At 41.7% G+C, this 18,596-nt stretch overlaps 1 protein-coding gene across 1 annotated transcript; it reads right to left on the reverse strand.

Moving 5' to 3' along the window:
- Positions 1 to 1,536: 1,536 nt before the first annotated feature.
- IER5 (immediate early response 5) lies at positions 1,537 to 4,460 on the reverse strand. The gene has a single exon (XM_063428307.1). It carries the CDS (start codon positions 4,321 to 4,323, stop codon positions 3,493 to 3,495), a length of 831 nt encoding a protein of 276 aa, XP_063284377.1. The 5' UTR covers positions 4,324 to 4,460; the 3' UTR covers positions 1,537 to 3,492.
- Positions 4,461 to 18,596: the final 14,136 nt, after the last annotated feature.

Consider the following 18,596-nt stretch of genomic DNA (forward strand, 5'->3'; position numbering starts at 1 on the left):
TGGCCTAGTGTCCCGTGATGCATTGTTATGTACAAACTTCCAGCAGTGTGAGTGACCTTAAAATACACGGTCTCTTTAAAAAGTTGCATGATTTAGGTCTGTAGCTAATCTATATGCCAGAGATCAATTGAAAATGTTTGTCTGGTAATAGCAACGAGATACATGAAGGAGGAAAGCTAAGAGCAGAAAATGCTGGTAGCTAGAATAATTGTTATGCATTACAAGAAATGTACTCTTAGAATGGCACCACACAAATACAGGTCTTTCAAGGTCAATAGCAGGGAATTTCCATGTTTGTAAAAGAACACCTCCCTCTTAGTTATTTATCTACAGCACCATATACAAGTTTCCTTGTTTATTTCAACATTACATTGCTACGGTACAATCTTTAAATAGGTAAATTATTAATATGCTCATTTAGGTCCCTTTACCTAGTCCAATGACTGTCACGCAAGCAACTTGTTCTTTAAGTTATTACATTTCAAAACGTTAAGAGCAGCACAATTCAGAACTGTGGAGGCTTTATAAGCAAGACAACACTAAAGGTTTTATAGGAACCAGATTATGGTGAAGAATGTAAATAGCTTTTAAAGTGTTAAGTTATGCTTTTTTTGCAATGTGGAATAATTACAGCACTTAAACACAGTATTTATTCAGAGCCCCTTACATATGTCCCCCTTGGTCTAATCCCATCATTCTCTGCATTCTATTTCCAAGTAATCATGGTGTAGCAAAATAGTTTAACTCATTCCGTTAAGACTGGTCATAATTTAGCATTAACTCCTTACCAGGCTACAAAGATCCCTTGCATAGACTAGTGAGCTTATTTTCCAAGCACCTGTGACTTTGTCCTGTTGTTCATTAACACAAATCAGCAGTTATCTAATGAACTGGAATGGATCTGTACTTTCATAACCGTAAACCTTTGGTTCTAATTATAACAAATGCTTATGAGAAGAGATACACTTCAAATAATTTGCTGTATGAGTATAAATATACTCTTAAAATATTACATTTAGAAAGTAACCCAGTTTGTCACCTAATTTCCAAAAGACAAGTCCCATTACTCTAAGCAATGATTGTCTAACATATTTATCTGTAACTGTCTGAGAATCGGGGAATTTTAAATCATGCCCTCATTTAAGCAATACTTTTAAAACAGGCTAGCTTAAGGTATAAAATAACTCCGACCTTTAGTGTGAAAACATTTCAATTTCATTCAGGAGTACAAAGCAATACATTTTAAATAAGTGAAATATAATTACTGATGTGTGGTCAATAGCCTGGCATTTTAAAAATAGTAAACCAGACCATTGAGTGCATGATTGGAAAACCTATAAGACCTTAGACAGAAATGTGAGTAATGCATTAATTGTGCACACTTCTGGTAGCCAAAGGGATTAAAAGGCATAACGTGATATGATTTTTCCTGCGCGAGTTAATGAATTATGAAATCACCTATACTTCAGAAGCAAACATTTTCCACAAGGCAGATAAATCCACTCCCACCCACCCACCAAAATAAGGAGAGCGGACTGAAATTTCAAAATATTTAATACGTGTCAAACACGTAGAAACGTCATTTTATACAGAAATTCAAGATACAGCATTGCGCATAAAAATACTGTAAACTGCTGTTTTAATTACTTCAAACCAGAAAACTCTGCCTTCTAAAACAAAGACAGAAAGATCTGGCAGCATGAACAGAGCTGAATGTATCAAGCACCAAGTCTGACCAGAGCTTTTAGAAACACATATACAATATACGTATCAAGGGGATTTACCACCTTGTTTGCACGAACACTTAACAGTCACTTCCTCATGCTTAGAAACAAGATGCACAATGAGCTGTTTGGAGAAGGCAGTACCAAGAAATGCTGTGCATCAAGAAAAGCAGAAAAAAAAAAATCCTATTTTGGCAGGTTTCTGGGTACAAATGAGGTATTTCAACTTTGGGCTGCCAGAAAAATTTCACTGATCAATAGTGGAACAAAACGGTTAGCCCTCTTTTGGAAATGATTGCAAACTATGCAGTTTTCATTATTTTTTTTAGGTGCTGTAATAGATTGTCAAAGGGCATCTGTCTGTTTAGGCCCAGTCACTGCATTAATTCAAAACAGAACCGCCAGACACTATAATCAGGCTAGAATGGAATAGTGGCAGGGATCAAAAATACATTAAAGTACCTGTTAAAAGTACACAGGGTTATTCAGTAAACTCCAGAATTGTAGCAAATGTAAATATGAATAGCAAAATTCAGGCTAAAACAGCCAGGCAATAGCTGATCTGGAGAATTGTTCCAACTCAACTACCTTAGCCTATATTTTGCAATTCTAATTTTATTCTGTACAGTTTATTGAATAACCCACAGTTGGATAATATCTTAACATTCTACACATGTTTTGAATACACTTGAGCCACCCATTCCTGGAAAGCCCCCTTAGTACAAGTAGACCAAAAAAATTAAAATAAATGTGCACGTAGATGCACTGACCTCCATGTGGACTTTAAAAAAAATATTACATAATAGCAGAGGCCGAAACCCCCCAAAAATGTGGCCAGGGCAGTGTAGGATATTTCCAATGTCCTTGTCAGTTAAACGATATGTATTACATGTCAGGACATGAAACAGGAAGGAGTGGCTCTGTAAACCAAACTTGCAGGGCCTCCAGAACACAATGGGTGGGATAGAGAAGGGTGAGCAGATGGGAACTTCCCTCCCCCTCTCTTGATGGGGAACTCCTCTTGCACGTGGTGACCAAAGGATAAGATTGGGGGATGGGAAAACATTTTGGAATTTGGAGGAGATTGGGGGGGGGGGGCACAGATGGACAGATGTAATGCCCTACGGTTATACACATTGCACCAATTGTTACAACGATGAAACTGCAATTTGGTTAAACAACTACAAACATTTCAGTTTTGCAAAACCCCATGAATTTGGATTTGTAACATACTGCACCACCAGTTCCAGGAGGACCTGCAACACCCATTAATTTTGTTTCTCGCTGAAAATAAAAAGTAGCTGATTACAAATTGTGAATATTTAAACCACAACGATGACCATCAATGTCTTTTAAAAGTGTCCAAGTCCCATTGAGGGATAATAAACAAACAAATCTTAAACCCTTTTCCTGTCACAGTCCTACTGCATTCATATGGTTAAACAATATCTTGTCCCCTCCAAACCCCCATTAAGTGCTTTGAGCAAGATTCCAACTGTCCCTCTCACCCACAGATCCAACACAGAAAAAGAAGTGAAAAGACGAATAAAAAGAGCAAAACCATTTCTTCCACTCACAACTGGACAAAAAAAATAAAAATAGAACACAACAAAAACACAGTCTGGCTCCAGGTCAGCTCAACCCTGCATCAAGATCCTTTAACAGAGGGCATACTCCTTTAAACATTGCTCTGTGTCCGTCCCCCCATTAGTCTATTTGCTGGGGTTCAGTCCAGTTCTTGGGTTCCTAGGTTTGGGGGGGGGGGGGCTCAGAAGGCCTCTATAGCTGTGCTCCATGGGGTAATATTGGGGCTGATCGCCCTGTCACTGCAGCCCTGGCCGCTGGGGGCAGCAGAGTCTCTCTCCTGGATCTCGGTCACCTCCTCGGTGGGCTCTGTCCCGGCTGCCTCCTTGCTGAGCAGTCCCGAGAAGCTCGAACCGAAGATGCTGATGAGGTTGGCCACGTTCTCGGTCTCCATTTCCTCCTCTTCTTCTTCCTCCTCCTCCTCCCCGGGCTCCGGGACCTCCTGCTCTCTCTGCTCCCGCCTCGCTCGCTTCATGGCCGGCCCCTCCACCGGGCTGCTGCCCCCGCTCCTCTTCCGGCAGCAAGCCGGGCTGCTGGGCTGGGATTCCTGCGGGCTGGGGGGCTCGGACTCGGGGCTTTGGCGGTAGTCGTTGTTGCCGGGGTGGGCGGTCGGGCAGAGGCGGCAGGGCTCAGGCATAGACCGTGTGTGGTAGGAGCACGGTACCCCCCGGGGGGCTGTCTGACAGGAACATGTCTGGGGCTCCGGGCTCTCCTCCTCCTGCTCCTCCTCCGGGGGCCCCGAGCACGTACAGTCCTCGCCGCCTCGGCAGAGCTGGGGGGCCCCCGGGTAGAGCGGGTACTCGGGCTCCTCGGGGCCCTGGCTCAGGTAGACCTGCTGTGCGCTGCGCAGGACCAGGGACACCATCAGGTTCTTGTGGAGCTTGATGCCGCCGCGCTGCACCCGGGAGTGGTAGATCTTGCCCAGGGAGATGCTGACGATACGGTGAGCCTCCAGGCGGAAACCCAGACCGGGGTGAGGATCGCGGATCGGATCGGCCTCCTCCTCTCGCAGCATTGTGACCGGTGCTATGAAGTGAGCCCGCAGCGATCTGCTTTCTGTTACCGGCTGTCTGCCGGGGAGACGGTTAAAAAGGCTGCGCGGGAAAAAAGGGAGCTGCGTCACGTGACGTTCCACCTTTCGGACTCGATCCCCAACGCCAACTAACCGCGGGCGCGAGCCATCGCACGCCTTATATACCATACGCGTCACGTACGCCGCCGACCAATCGCGACGCTCCAATGTCCGCCCTCCCTGAGTCCGCCCCGCCCTCTATCGTGCCTTCCGAACCGTCTCGGCGTCACGTGACAGCCCCAGCCAACGGGCGTCCACTAACTCCGTCAACTCCGATTTGAAAGGGAGCCCGCGCACAGAGCCTTTTAAAGGGGCAATCCTGACCGCAGGGAGAGAAGCAGTCATGTGTCATGAAACCAGAAAAATTCATTAACCCTAATAACCTGCCTCCCCTCACGTGAGGGCTAATTCATTTTATTGCATTTGAATAAAAATAGTAAAGTGATAAAAGGGACACGCTCTGCTTATGAATGGACAGAATTGATATCTCTAGTTCAGAAATATAAATGTACCCATTAACTATATACAGACCTAGGGCCACAACAACCAGCGACCCTCTCTGTCTGTCAAATCACACAAAACCGCCCTGGACCTACCTACCCTAGCACGGTTAAGCGTCAGCCTTATAATTTTATTTTATTTAAATGCTTTCACTGTTTAGCCTATCGGGTGACTAATAGACTTATATATACATTTGCAAGATCTCATGCCACTGCTGTGGAGCAGGTCTTTACTATGTAGAAACGCCCATAATGCCTACACAGTATGCACACTAGACTAGCGGACTCAGAACGTGGACATCTGAGATGACCTACCCACCCTAGCACTGTTAAGTGTCAACCCTCCAATCCTCATTTTATTTTCTTTGTTTAGCCTATCGGATAACTACTGGAATTATATATAACTTCACATGATCTCATGCCACTGCTTACTGTAGGTTCATTCCCAGACACGCTGATGTGGAGCAGGTCATTACTAGGTATTTACGCCTATAAAGCCTACACAGTATACACCCTAGCCTAGCAGAATCAGAATGTGGACAACCGTGTTAACCAACCTACCATAGCACGATCAAGCGTTGACCTTCTCACTAACATTTTGTTAAAATGTTTTCACTGTTTAGCCTACCGGGTGAATATTAGAATTATATAAAAATGTGCAAGATTCCATACCACTGCTTACTGTAAGTTTATGCTTAGACACGCTGCTGTGGCGTATGTCATTACTATGTATAAAGTGCACAACAAAAATAAAGAATTAAAAAAAAAAAAAAAAAACGCCCTGGGACAGCGCACCATAACCACTACAAGGAGCTTAGAGTGTCCCATTAAGGACTGATTTTAATTTGTAATTTATTTTTCCAGTTTCACAAGAACAATGTGCAGCTCACGTAAATACACATCTGAGAAACAGACCTTGCCATCAACTCCTTTTAGACTGACAGCTGAAAACGATGTGCTACGACACTTTTCGATTAATTATTTATAAAGCGGCAACAAATTCCGTAGCGCTGTACAATGGGTGGACTAGCAGACATATCATCGCAGCAAGACAAGTTGGACACAAAGGAACAAAGCGTGTTGAGAGCCCTCCTCAAACAAGCTTACATTATAATGTACTCTGACAGGGTTATTCACGTACCTCCAAATTGTGGTCATAGCCAAGCTGTGACTATAGGTGAGGTGGAGAAATATAGCAAAAAACGATCGAGGGATGGATAGACAGATAAACTAGGTAAATTTTTCATAATAACATTTTAAGTAATTTTTTTATGGACACACAGAGTATAGAATTATAAACACAAGTACACAACTCTAAAACGACTTCATCTCAGTTGTTAATACCATCACCACTTCACCTCAGTTGTTATGGTGCATGGAGTCCCCAGGGCATTGTCTCAATATTGAGGGCGACACCATTTTTGACCGGTTTGACACTAATAAAAATTACTAATTATTATTTCAAAATATGAATGGTACCAAGAGGTACCGGAGTGTACAATACATACAACAGCTGAAAGGACCACTATGGTCACCCAGACCACGTCAGCTCAATGAAGTGGTCTGGGTGCCAGGTCCCCCAGGTTTGAGAAACAGCTATGTTTACATTGCAGGGTTAATCCAGCCTCTAGTGGCTGTCTTCCTGACAGCCGCTAGAGGCGCTTCCGCGACGCTCAATGCGAAACACGCATCGGGCACGCAAAACGTCCATAGGAAAGCATTGAGAAAGGCTTTCCTATGGGCGATTTGAACGCGCGCGCGGCTCTGGCTGCACATTCGCATTCACTCGGGAGCTGACGTCGGAGGAGGAGAGCTCGGCGCTGGATAAATGTAAGTGGTTGAAGGAGTTTTAACCCCTTCAGCCCAGCGGGAGGGGGGGGGGGACCTAAGGATTATATAGTGTCAGGAAAACGAGTTTCCTGACACTATAGTAATCCTTTAAGAAATTTGTGTTATTTACTACACTGCGTAGTTTGCCAAACCTCCGGCACTGTACTTACACTGGAAAAAGAAAGAGAAAGAAAACACCAATTTTGCAGTTTTTCCAACTCACTAACTATTTTAACCTGAAATGTGTGTGACATGTCAGTTCTTGGATTAATAAATAAATCAAGGCATGAAATAAACAAAGCAGGGCCTATGCTGAGTGCCTGAGAGATGTTGCCGCTTTAAGAGCCGTTCTGTTTTGGTCGTGTGTTGGTTCCCAGGCTGATGTAATGCTTTTGTAAGCTTCAGACAGAGTCACGTGATGTGTGTGAAGTCAGAAGGGGCTGCTTTGTGTCTGCCTCTAATTCACACACCGCAGCAGCGTGCGTGCACAAATACACACACACACACACGCATTTGTTGTTATTATTACCATGTTATCTCAATGGACAGCTGTCACTTGGTAATGAATGGAAATGATTGCAAAGTTAAACCTGGATTGGCATTGTTCTTCTCTGCAAACTGCTTCAATGATTATAAGAAGATAAATACAAAATACAAATAAAATCTGATACAAAATAACCACAATAGCTAACCAAGAAACACGGGCTTTCCTTGCATTTTATCATTTTCATGCCATCACTAGGCAGTCCCAGGGTGGTGCTAGGGAATATAATTAATAAACTAAAAACATTTTATTTTAAGTAAGAAGGCAATTTTGTTAATTTTTATTATAGAGGGCAAGATGGTTTAGTGTAATTTAAAAATTAGTGACCCTTTAAAGATCATAACAATTCATCTATACGTTTTGCTCTTCAAAATGCCATCACATGTATATCTGATTATTTCATATTTTATATATGTGATCTTCCTGGGGCTCTACTGCAGTGCAGCTGCTATAGCAGCAAAGAATATTTCATATAATGATGGTTTAAGCGGTGTTGGCGGCTGCTGCTGCAGCCTCCCCAGTCGAATCCTATAACTTATTATGCAGTTGCACATTAAGAATTGCAAGATGCCTCTCGCGGCCTTGCAGCTGGTCCATCCAGTTCAAGAATGTAAAGTAAGCAAGCAGTCTGGCAAGTATTTTTATTTAATTTTTTAAATCTATACTGGTAAGTCAGGTGGCACAAGGTAAACATTACATGTCTACCTACTACATGTTAACTAGAAAAACAGGAAATGGAGGGCAGGAGTGTATATTTTATGAAGGAATGAGCAAACAGACAATTACTAGACAATGAAAATCTGTCCTTTAAACGGGCTCCACACTACAGTTCATTGTAGTAGTTATGGTACAACAAAATTGAATTCTGCACTATCTGTCCAGGATTGGACAGCAATAAAAGGCTTTAGGCGCTGGGGTGGTTCAGCAATCCTGTGTTCCCTGCAAAAATAAGGGCATTTGAGCCAATAGGAAACCACTTCAATGGGAAAACGTTCAGATTTGATGAGGAGTACAATTCTAGCAAAATCAAGTGTTAAGTAACTTTACTATAGTTAAATTCCTTACAAAACACTGCCTTTAGAAGAACTGATCACAACCATATACGCACAACTGAGCGCACCAGACAAAAACACCAAAGACCCCAGCTATATTGGCCATTGGGAGAGGGACCTGGGAAGTGAGCTTGAGGGAGAGGACTGGATAGACATATGGGAGGCGACGGCCAAGATTTCGATAGGTGTGCTACACCAGGAACAATCATATAAAATGTTGATGAGATGGTACACCACACCAGTCCAATTGTATAGGATGGGAAAAACCACGACGGACACGTGTTGGAAGGGATGTGGAGGCAAAGGAACATTCGTACACATGTGGTGGGAATGCCCAGTTATAGACGGGTACTGGAAACGAGTACAGACCTTACTGACAAACGTCTTGGGAAGACACATAGACATGGACCCGTGGTCCGTCCTATTGTCGAGGTCCACAGACGGTCTCCCCAGAAAAGAACAACAACTCCTCAACAAAATCACACTAGCAGCCAGAAGGGCGCTAGCCCAAGCATGGCTGGCACCTACAGCCCCCACTGACACTGACATCATAATGAAGATCAAAGATACCTATTTAATGGATAAACTCACAGCCCAAATCAGGAAAACTGAAAAATCATTAAAAAAAAATCTGGCAACCCTGGGAAGACTACATGAATGACTGAGACCCGCACAAACACACAAGGATAAGACTTGGAGACGGATTGCGCAGCGCGCACCCCCCCCCCCCCCTCCCCTTCTCCCCCTCCCAGCAGATCAATTTCTTTTTTTTTTTCTCCTCCTGCCTCTCCGCCCCGCCCCCCTTGCCTTGCCCCATTACCCCCGCCCCCACCAACACCAACATATAAGTAAGCAAGGCAACAGTGTCCATACGACCTACTGCGCAGAGCGCAACCTCTTCCCCGCTAAATGGGATAAAACACACCCCATCATCGCAAAGGAGGCATAATCCAAGCCAACCAGCTACCGACACCCAATACTGGCGGGATACTGAATTGTATAAATACCATACGCACTCCTATACGAATTCACCTTGTCGAGGCAAGGTGTAACCACATAGTTGCCCAACCCACACGCACTAACAGAAAAGTGATGTTATCCTAGGCATTAGTATCTATGTTAATCCTATGTTAATGTTGATTTTATGATTTTATGATGTAATGGAAAATTGACATTGTTCAGCTAGAAAAATGTAAACAACAATTTTGTTTATCTCTGGAAATGTGCACAATATAGCCACGTCTCAAATTGACCAACGTACATGCCAATGTAAACTGATACGCTGTTGCATATGTCAAACTGAAAATAAAGAAATTTAAAAAAAAAAACACTGCCTTTAGTAATCCATTCTATAAAAGAAAGCAGCACTCTGATTTTTCACCAAGGCATTGTTTATGATACAACCAAGTGAAATTAAAGTGCTGTAATTATCTGTATGATTATATTACCGTGTTACAGAACAATTTCAGCACTATGAAGGTTATTTGACTACAGTGAGAACTGAAAGTGAATTTCAAATGTAAAGGGTTACTCCAAGTACCATGACCACTTCAGTGATTTGAAGTGATCGTGAAGCCTGGAGTCTGTATCTGCATCGAAACGCTTTGACACACTGTACATACAGAGGTTAACACTGCTGCTGCTGGAGGCATAACTCCACCTTTGGCAGTGTCACAGGGATATCATAAGCCAGCCCAATACAAGAGTTCCAGGATGGTTAATGTCAATTCTTTGCAAATGTTGTTACACAGAACATGTAATTGTTTGAGAGCTTCTAAATTTTCAGATTCGGGAAGGACTGACTGCAGCGGGCACCACTCATTACCACTCTCAGCCAATCAGTGACTGGAAAGAAACGTACCTTTCTCAAGCCAGTTTAGTGAAAGGGGCGTCACTGATTGGCTGAGAGCAGTCAGCTGACACTCTCAGCCAATCAGTTGCAACCCTACCTGGCGGCACTCCACACTTCCTGAATCTGAAGATTTAGAAGCCGGATCCCGCTAGGTGAGTAGTGGACATATGCACTGGAGGCAACTTAAGGGATAAACTCTTTGAGAATGATTTAACACCTTGAGGTAAGAGTGCCTCCAGGGGCCTCCTGACACCATAAGTTTATTTAGATTAAGTTGTTTTGGTACCTAGAGTGTCCCTTTAAATTTGAAATTAACTTTGAATTCTCACTTTCATAAACAAGTACATTCTATGGCCATCAATGGTACATTGGAACACCCTGAACCTTGTGGTCCTTACAGCCCAATGATATATACCTATACAGCAAGCATTGAAGGGACCCGAGTGCTGTTATTCAATCTACGTTGGCAAAACACCAAAACCGCTCCGTAAATTATGACAAAGTCCCTCAGCGCATTGTAATGTAAAAGGAAACACTCTAGCTGCCACGATCCTTTATAAAACTTTAGTAGAGATCTTACCAATTGATATCAAAACGCATCACTGTTGACCTTTGCTGGTGTATGAAAAGGACAACTAGAGTCTACGCTCTGTGCCACCTGCCATACAGGAACCATAGTTTGTTCTAAATATACTGGGGGTCAGGAGCAACATCAAGTAATATGAATTTGCATTGTTTACGATTGCAGGTTTTCAAAATGTCTGTCTTGAAACAGTTTCTCAGGTAATTAATATAGAAAACACACAGTTATACAACCACCAGAGTGAATCTGGCTGGCAACAAGCAGTGGAGTAATTGTTCTTGGAAGGTCTAAATATAATGCATTCAAATTATCCGGCTGAGATGGTTAAATTGATTGTTGATAGAAACTAAGTAAAATCCAAGCACCAAAAATAAAAACTATTGTTTTGACAAAAAAAAAAAAAAAAAAAGCAAATAATAGTTATGAGGTATCACATGCCACATGCATGCAACACCTCTTAAATCTTAGCTCTGCTCCCTATCGCCCACTTCTAAGAGGAAGTGGTAAGCCACCAAGCAGGAAGTGTGTGTCTGTATGTTTCCTATGTAGTTCTCTTTAGCATTTTCTCTAATACACTTTCACAAATGGCATTTCATTCACTATAACATAAACACATTGATTGCACCAGAGGTTTTCTGCACGTGTGCATGCGCACTAATTTGCCCGTAGAACCCAAACGACCAAAAAAATTAAATATTGGAGGAGAGATCTCAGACACGGTCTGTCATTTGCTGTTGTTGATTGACAATCAAATTACAATATCTATTTTAACTGTATTTTAATACATTATTTTAAGTTGTTAACTTACACGTTGGAATCCTGGAAAACTGGCAAGTGAACACAAAACCTTTGGCCAATATACCGTAGCTAAGCTGGATATGATTTACGTTTAGTTTATTTTGGCCTATAATTGAAAATTCTCTGGTTAATCCTTCATTTAGAACAGGCTTCCCCATGCGAAATGAGCCTGCTAACGCTGTTGTGGCGACACAGGCACTGTTGTACTCACCTGCATACCGAAAAATAAAGAATTAAAAAAAAAAAAAAAAAAGAACAGGCTTCCCCAAACTCTGGCCCTCCAGATTTTGCTGAACTACAACTCCCATGATTCTCAGCCTATCAATTTCATCCATAGAATCATGGGAGTTGTAGTTCAGCAACATCTGGAGGGCCGGAGTTTGGGGAAGCCTGATTTAAAAAATAAACCTATTTAAGTGTCAGAGTCATCTGATGTTTTAGCAAAAAGCAACACGTAAATAGCAAATCAATATTAAGTTTGACAGCAAGAAGTGGTTGTGAGCTCAGACTGTAGACAATGCTTAGCCTTGTTTCTTTGAAAGTATTACACTCACTCAGCCCAAGGGTAAACGCTCTCACTCTCACGGACTCCCAAAAATCCAGTCTAGCAGGTCTTTGTTTATATACAGAAGTAGCACAGCAGGACTTACAAACATAATACAGGTTGGATAACTAATATTCTAAGCAGTCTTTTATGGGAATAGAGACCTGGTCAAAACTCTGCAGGTGGGCCTATCCCTAGAAATCACTCCAAGCTATTTATAGCAGGCTCTGTTCAAATGTGTGAAATTTAGATATACACTTCCAGACTATTTAAATTCCACATTCACACTGGATCAATACACTACTCAGCTTACCCTGTCTGACAATTATCAGGGTTATTCACTGAAGTAAGAATTTAAAGTGAGTTCATAGTGAATTTCAGATTTAAGTCCGAAATAGTCAAGCTGTAAAAAAAACAAATGTCTAAGTCAGTCCTGCTTCCAGCTCCGCTACTTTAGTCTGAAATGTGATATTTAATTTGAATTCTTGCTTTAGAGCATAACCCTATATGTAAAAAATTCAAAATAGTGAAAACAAATTTCTGACGACAGAGATTATTACAGACGGATACAGACGTAGCTATGTTTACACACACAGACAGATCATAAAGTAGGTAGAAAACCCATATGCAGGAACATGTGGCGTGAATCTTGTTTATTTTCGGTTTCACAACCCATTTGTTTTAGTGTATGCTGTAGTATATTTAGTGTGCGGGTTACGTGGCCTGTGTGTACATGATTAGAATGTGTGTGCGTGGACAGAAAGAGAACAGAGTGTGATCAATCCAGTCTGGCCAGCTTGGACAGAACACTCCCTTGCCTCAGCTGCTCTTTCCTAAAAATAACTGCAATGGGGAGGGAGGGGGGTTGTGATAGAGACAAAGGAACAACACAGAACAGAATTACCATCTCTGCAGGGGGGAGGGTGATAGGTACTTTAGATAGGAAGGGGAAATGAAACGTGTTAAAGTGTGTTTATGTTTAGCTTAGTGCAACAGACAATCACATTGAATTAGTTATTCCTTTATGTGTTCATTTCATTAAGTACTCACCAATTAGTTACATTTGCATTGTGGATGTTTTGGTTTGCAAGCGTAGAAAAAGCTAATTCGGGCAGGGTCCTTCAAATATATCAAACAATTGTATTTTTTTTTTCTGTCTTTCTGGACAAGATACTTCAACTAAAGACCTTTTAGGATATACGAGCTCATCAATGGGTTAGTTGAGAGATGAGATGATTTGAGTTTGAGAGGCTCTTACATCTAAGGACTAGTACAAAATGTGTCTGTCAAACCCGAGAGACTACTCTTCATGATACAGGGTTTGTGCAGAGAGAGTAGAAGAGATTTCAGAGAATCCTGGAAGAAGATTTGGCTGTGCGCTGGAATCTCGAAACGGTTACAAAGCCACAATTCGATACTTTGTCGTCTATTTTTCCCAACAGTCAGACAAGAGTTTTGTACATCTTGCTATTGGAGCGGTTTTAGCTGGAAAACCCTTCCACAAAAAGGTAGCTCTGATTTTGGATTTGTACACTAATTGGATAAGCCTACCTGCTCCAGGATAATTACTAAAAACTTGCTGGCATTTCGTGCACTTGCAATGTCGACTTTCAGGGTATAAGATGCCACCATAAGAAAATAATGAACAAGAGAAAATAACTCGAATAAAGCCTAAAAGAAAATTGCCGTCTGTCTCAAGGTTGCCAAAGACCATTTGGATGATCCAGATGGCTTTGGGAAGAATGAGAAGGCAGACAAATGAGGCATATGTGGATATTTTTGGCAAGAATAGGAAACATTGTGTTTGATGAAAACTAAACATGGTATTCCGTAAAAAAAAAAAAAAAAGACTGGAAATTATGTATCATGGTTTGGGCTGCCTTGCCATCTTGGGACACAGACGGCGTACAATCAGGGATAATGCAAGGGTGTCCATACATGATGAGAAGCTAAACAGCACAACAATTCTACACCCACAACAATTTTACAACCCAGTAACTAAAGCAGAAGTAGTGTATTGTCAAGGTTACATATTAACCCTAACATGCAGAGCTCAAGGCTCATCTATCTCAAATTAGGAAACAGAATAACAGGGAAGCAGGCTATTATTAGTGCTTAGACATTGCCGGGATTAACACAGCGCCTCTAGAAAGGTAAAATAAATCACTCAGTGACTCAGTTATGCAAACAGCTAAGGGCTAACATGCCTCCAGGACAATGTATGGATCTTTGAGGTCAAGTGAACAATGCACACAAAAATGTGCAGTTTGAAATTACAGGTCTTTACAGGTCTTAAAAAACTGTTTTGTGTGGGGTCCCCTCAAATTATTACATTTGTTCCTAAAAGCTATATTAGCCTAAACAAAAATGCACAAAAAATAGGGATAGACAGACATTATGATAAAATGTATTGAAGCTTTTGTCAGTAGATAGCAGAGCCCCTTTACCTATTTGTATTGGTGTGTGCATATTGGTCTCTTTTTCCCCCAAGTGTACAGCGCTGCAGAATATATTGGCACTTTATTATTATCCTCATTATTACTAGCATTTAGAATGTGCAATAATGTGGGTACTTTTATGCTTGCGACAAGATTAATCTTCCAATCCAATGCACTTGTTTGGGATTGACAACATCTTGAGTGGTGTGTCATAATGAGCCAACAAGCTATAGTAACCTGACTGCCAGTCACCCAGCAATATGTAGATGGGAGAATGGAACGATGCAGCTTACCGTGTGACGAGGATGCAGGCCACACAGGAAGTCTTACAACTCAGCAGAGAGAGCATATTGCATCCACTACATTTTTGAGGAAGTGATAGAAATGAAAGGACTGCATTAAAGAAGATGATCAGATTATGAATTCATGGGGAAAAAAGCTTCTGGAAATAAGGTAGAATTGCATAGTTTTAGCCAAAAAAGGAACACTAGAAAAATTGAGCTGAAAAACCTCCAAGCACTATGACCACTTCATTGATTTGATGTGGTCATGGTGAGTGTGGAGTCCGCTACGAAACACTGCACATAACTGTAGTAATTATTACCTGCAGCAGCTTCATTATGGTGTCATCAGCCAGCCTGGAAAAAGAGTCAATTCTGTGCAAATATCATAACATTGCACAAAATGTCAGTCATTGGATAAGAGGAGATCGTCTCCCAACTCTCGCAGCAGCACCTCACCAGAACACCAGGAAGCCCAACAGGGACCCAGGTAAGGTAGCAAACTGTTACTAAACCGTTTGCCCATTACCGGGGAATGGACCAGGAACTCCTGTCGTCATAACCACTACAGCGGGCTGTAATGGTTACAATGCTTGGAGTAATGCCTTAACTTGTATAGTGAATAAACCTCCATAATTTAATACGAAAACACGAGAGTTTAGTGAATAAAACCCTATTTTGCAGCCCTTTACTCCAAAGACAAAATCACTGAATTTATCTGTGGAGAACTGGATTGTTTCTGTAACAGAATGCTTTTTAATCACAATGACTTAGAACGGTTCCAGTTTTACCTTGAAAAACGTGGAACGCTGTGTCCTAAGAGCCAGGGTGGACAAAGGCAAAAAAGTCAAGCAGGGACGCCACCAGAAGTCTATGGCCTCCTTCAATTTTGCCGCCCCCACCACGCTAGACCACCACTCTCAGGAACAGAGACACACAAACATACACTGTGCCAGCCACACATACTCACCCACAATTAATGCGGATCTTACCCACCCTCTTGCTGTGAGCGGGTGGCCTACTTAATGGGGAGTGGGGAAAGAAAGCAGAAGGACTGCAGTCCAGTATGGGGCCAGCTACACTACAGATCAGGGAGACATTCATATCTCTCCAACCAGACTGCGTAGCATTATAGTGCTGCATATAAGTCACTGATGGCGATATTCTGCAGAATACAAGTTACAAAGGACTACAATGCCCATCATCTTCTGCCAGAATACTAGAAACTGTAGTCCATTACTGCTGCGCTGTTCTAAGAAATCTATTGCAGGATAGATCATTTCTGTGTGCAAAACAGATTTGTGCTATAAAAATAAATATAATGTTATTAAAAGAGGGAATATAGCGATACCACGCTATTAATACACCAGATCATTTCCTGCTGTCTGACTTTACCTGTGTAATACACAGGTTCAGGTGTGATGTGCACAGATACACGCGGATGATCAGCATGGTGCATGGAAGAAGAAGGGGAGCCAGTAATTGTCTCCCCCCCTCCCTCCACCTCTGCCCATTCTCACTCCTAGACTGCTATTCTGTCATAGGGTGAGAGCGATACAGGCAGATCAGGAAGCAGCATGAGGCAGTAGCAGCTCCTCATTAGCACATTTTTCTTGTTGATAAACCTTGCTTCCTGCCTGCAAGAAGAATTGACCGGTCTCTCCCTGGAGCTTTTCTGCAGCACTGCACACTCCAACCTCAGGGCAAAGCAGGAAAAACTACCAAATCCTGCTGTCCCACCCATCCCCCTCCCCAGCATAACAATGAGAGCAGAAACCAGCCAAGGAGATTAATGGCCTTCCCACACAGCCCCTTCTTCCTTGTCTTGGCCACCATCTCCTCTGCATTACTGATAGAGCTATATTTAGAATGTAACCCCTTTAGAGCCACAGACATAGCAGAGCAACATAGTACAAGCCTATTCTGATTGCCAATAGATTGTCCTGTTTGTTCCTGTCCACCTCCTTTTTAGTGTTTTGCCAGGTTTCTGAGCAGCATAATTTGGAGCAGGGTGGATATATATTGTAGGAAAACATTTCAGGGCTAGCACCATGACCAACACAAAATGGAGATCTTTGTTTTTAAAATGTATTGAGTGTTGATCACAAAAATATACGTAGGTTTTTTGTTTTGTTTTTAAATCTTACTGTAAGGTACAACAGCTTTAGAAACCATCAGAATTAGAATACTCCAAATGGCCTGAAATTAAAATCCACATAGCAAAATTGAGGTACAAATAGCTGGTCTGGGGAAAGAAGTCTCAATTCAATCAATTAATCTACAGTCACGGATTGGCTTTTTTTTTTAGCTTCGATGCTGCAATTCAGATTTTAATTTTGCCACAATCACCTTATATTTTTTCCTGTAAGAAGTGCTTGTAGTTGACAGACATGTGTGCCGTTCTCAAAGCCACATCTAGATTGGAAGCTCGTTCTTACAGGGTCGTCATCAACCTCCTGCCAATATTTTAAAAAGTTTGTCTCGGTTATATCCTCATATTGAAATGAAGTGCTGTAGAATATGTTTGTATTATATAAATGCCAATGGTAATCATAACGTCATCATGTAGGATTTTCACATGTTCAATGACCAAAGTCAGAACATGAAAAATAAACCAAAAACCCATTTTGCATACAATGGTAAAAAAGACTATTAAACCAGCTCTGTCATGGCATTCCCTTCTTATGTCTGTACGCCCCTACCGACTCTACTACTGCTTTTTGGTGACCCCCAAATGTTTTTTAAACTTATATTGGCCACCTTAATTACTCTACTTTTTTGGATAGTTTGTTGCGTCAAGGTCGTCCTTATTCAATGTGCCGCCATGTTGAAGAGTCTGGCAATGATGTACTATCCTTGACCTCTTCTGCCCACAGTATGCGATGTACATCCTGCTACAATTCTTGGGATGGTAACAAACACTCAATAAGCCACAAGCAAAGACAATTGTATTGTGCATGCACAGCGCTCAAGGGGTGAGCTCACAAGAGTATGGAGGAAAGGGGAGTATTGTGGGGAAATGATTCTTGACAAAGCTTCCAAGATAGGGCATTATAAACGTAAAAAACAAGAGGGAAAGAATTATAGTGACCCTCTAAGATACATTTTTCTAAATCCACCTTAGTTCACACTAATATGGGGGCTCTGAATTAAAAAGTTGCGTAAAGTACAAGACCGCTTAATATGTTCAGACATCACAAATTTGGCATTTAGTAAGCACAAGGGAAAAAAATAAACTCTGCTAGTCTTTTCTTTCTTCGGGAGCAGCGCATGTCAATCATGCGCTGGTTGCGCAACTTAGATGTGTTCTAAACAAGGATAAGTGCTATATTGGGCTGTAATGTATCGAGGCTGGATCCTGAAAGCAAAGCAGTTATTTTTAAAACCACCGTCATCCAAATATTAACCATGAAGGCTTTTGCAGATACCAATGCTCACAGAGACATTTTACTGCAACACATCAATAATATTGTAAAGCGCTACGGAATCTGTTGGCGCTATATAAATGGCAATAATAATAAATTACAGGAAAAACAATCAATCTTATGGTCAGTCAGTGTACAATTCAGTAGTCGTAGTTCACAAACAGAGGAATAGGAGCTTGAGAGGACCTGCATTATGGAAATGTTCATAAATATAGCAAATTAGAGACATGGGATATCTCTGAGCAAGCCTTAGATAAACAGCCAATACAACTAAGCAATTCCAAATTAGAGATGGATCGTATAAAGATCACGTGCGTGCAATTGGGAGTATTAGGAGTATGTTCTGTTGTTCATTGTGTTACTGTGACT

Source organism: Pelobates fuscus, chromosome 7 (genome assembly GCF_036172605.1).
Source record: "Pelobates fuscus isolate aPelFus1 chromosome 7, aPelFus1.pri, whole genome shotgun sequence".
NCBI classification, from domain to species: domain Eukaryota; kingdom Metazoa; phylum Chordata; class Amphibia; order Anura; family Pelobatidae; genus Pelobates; species Pelobates fuscus.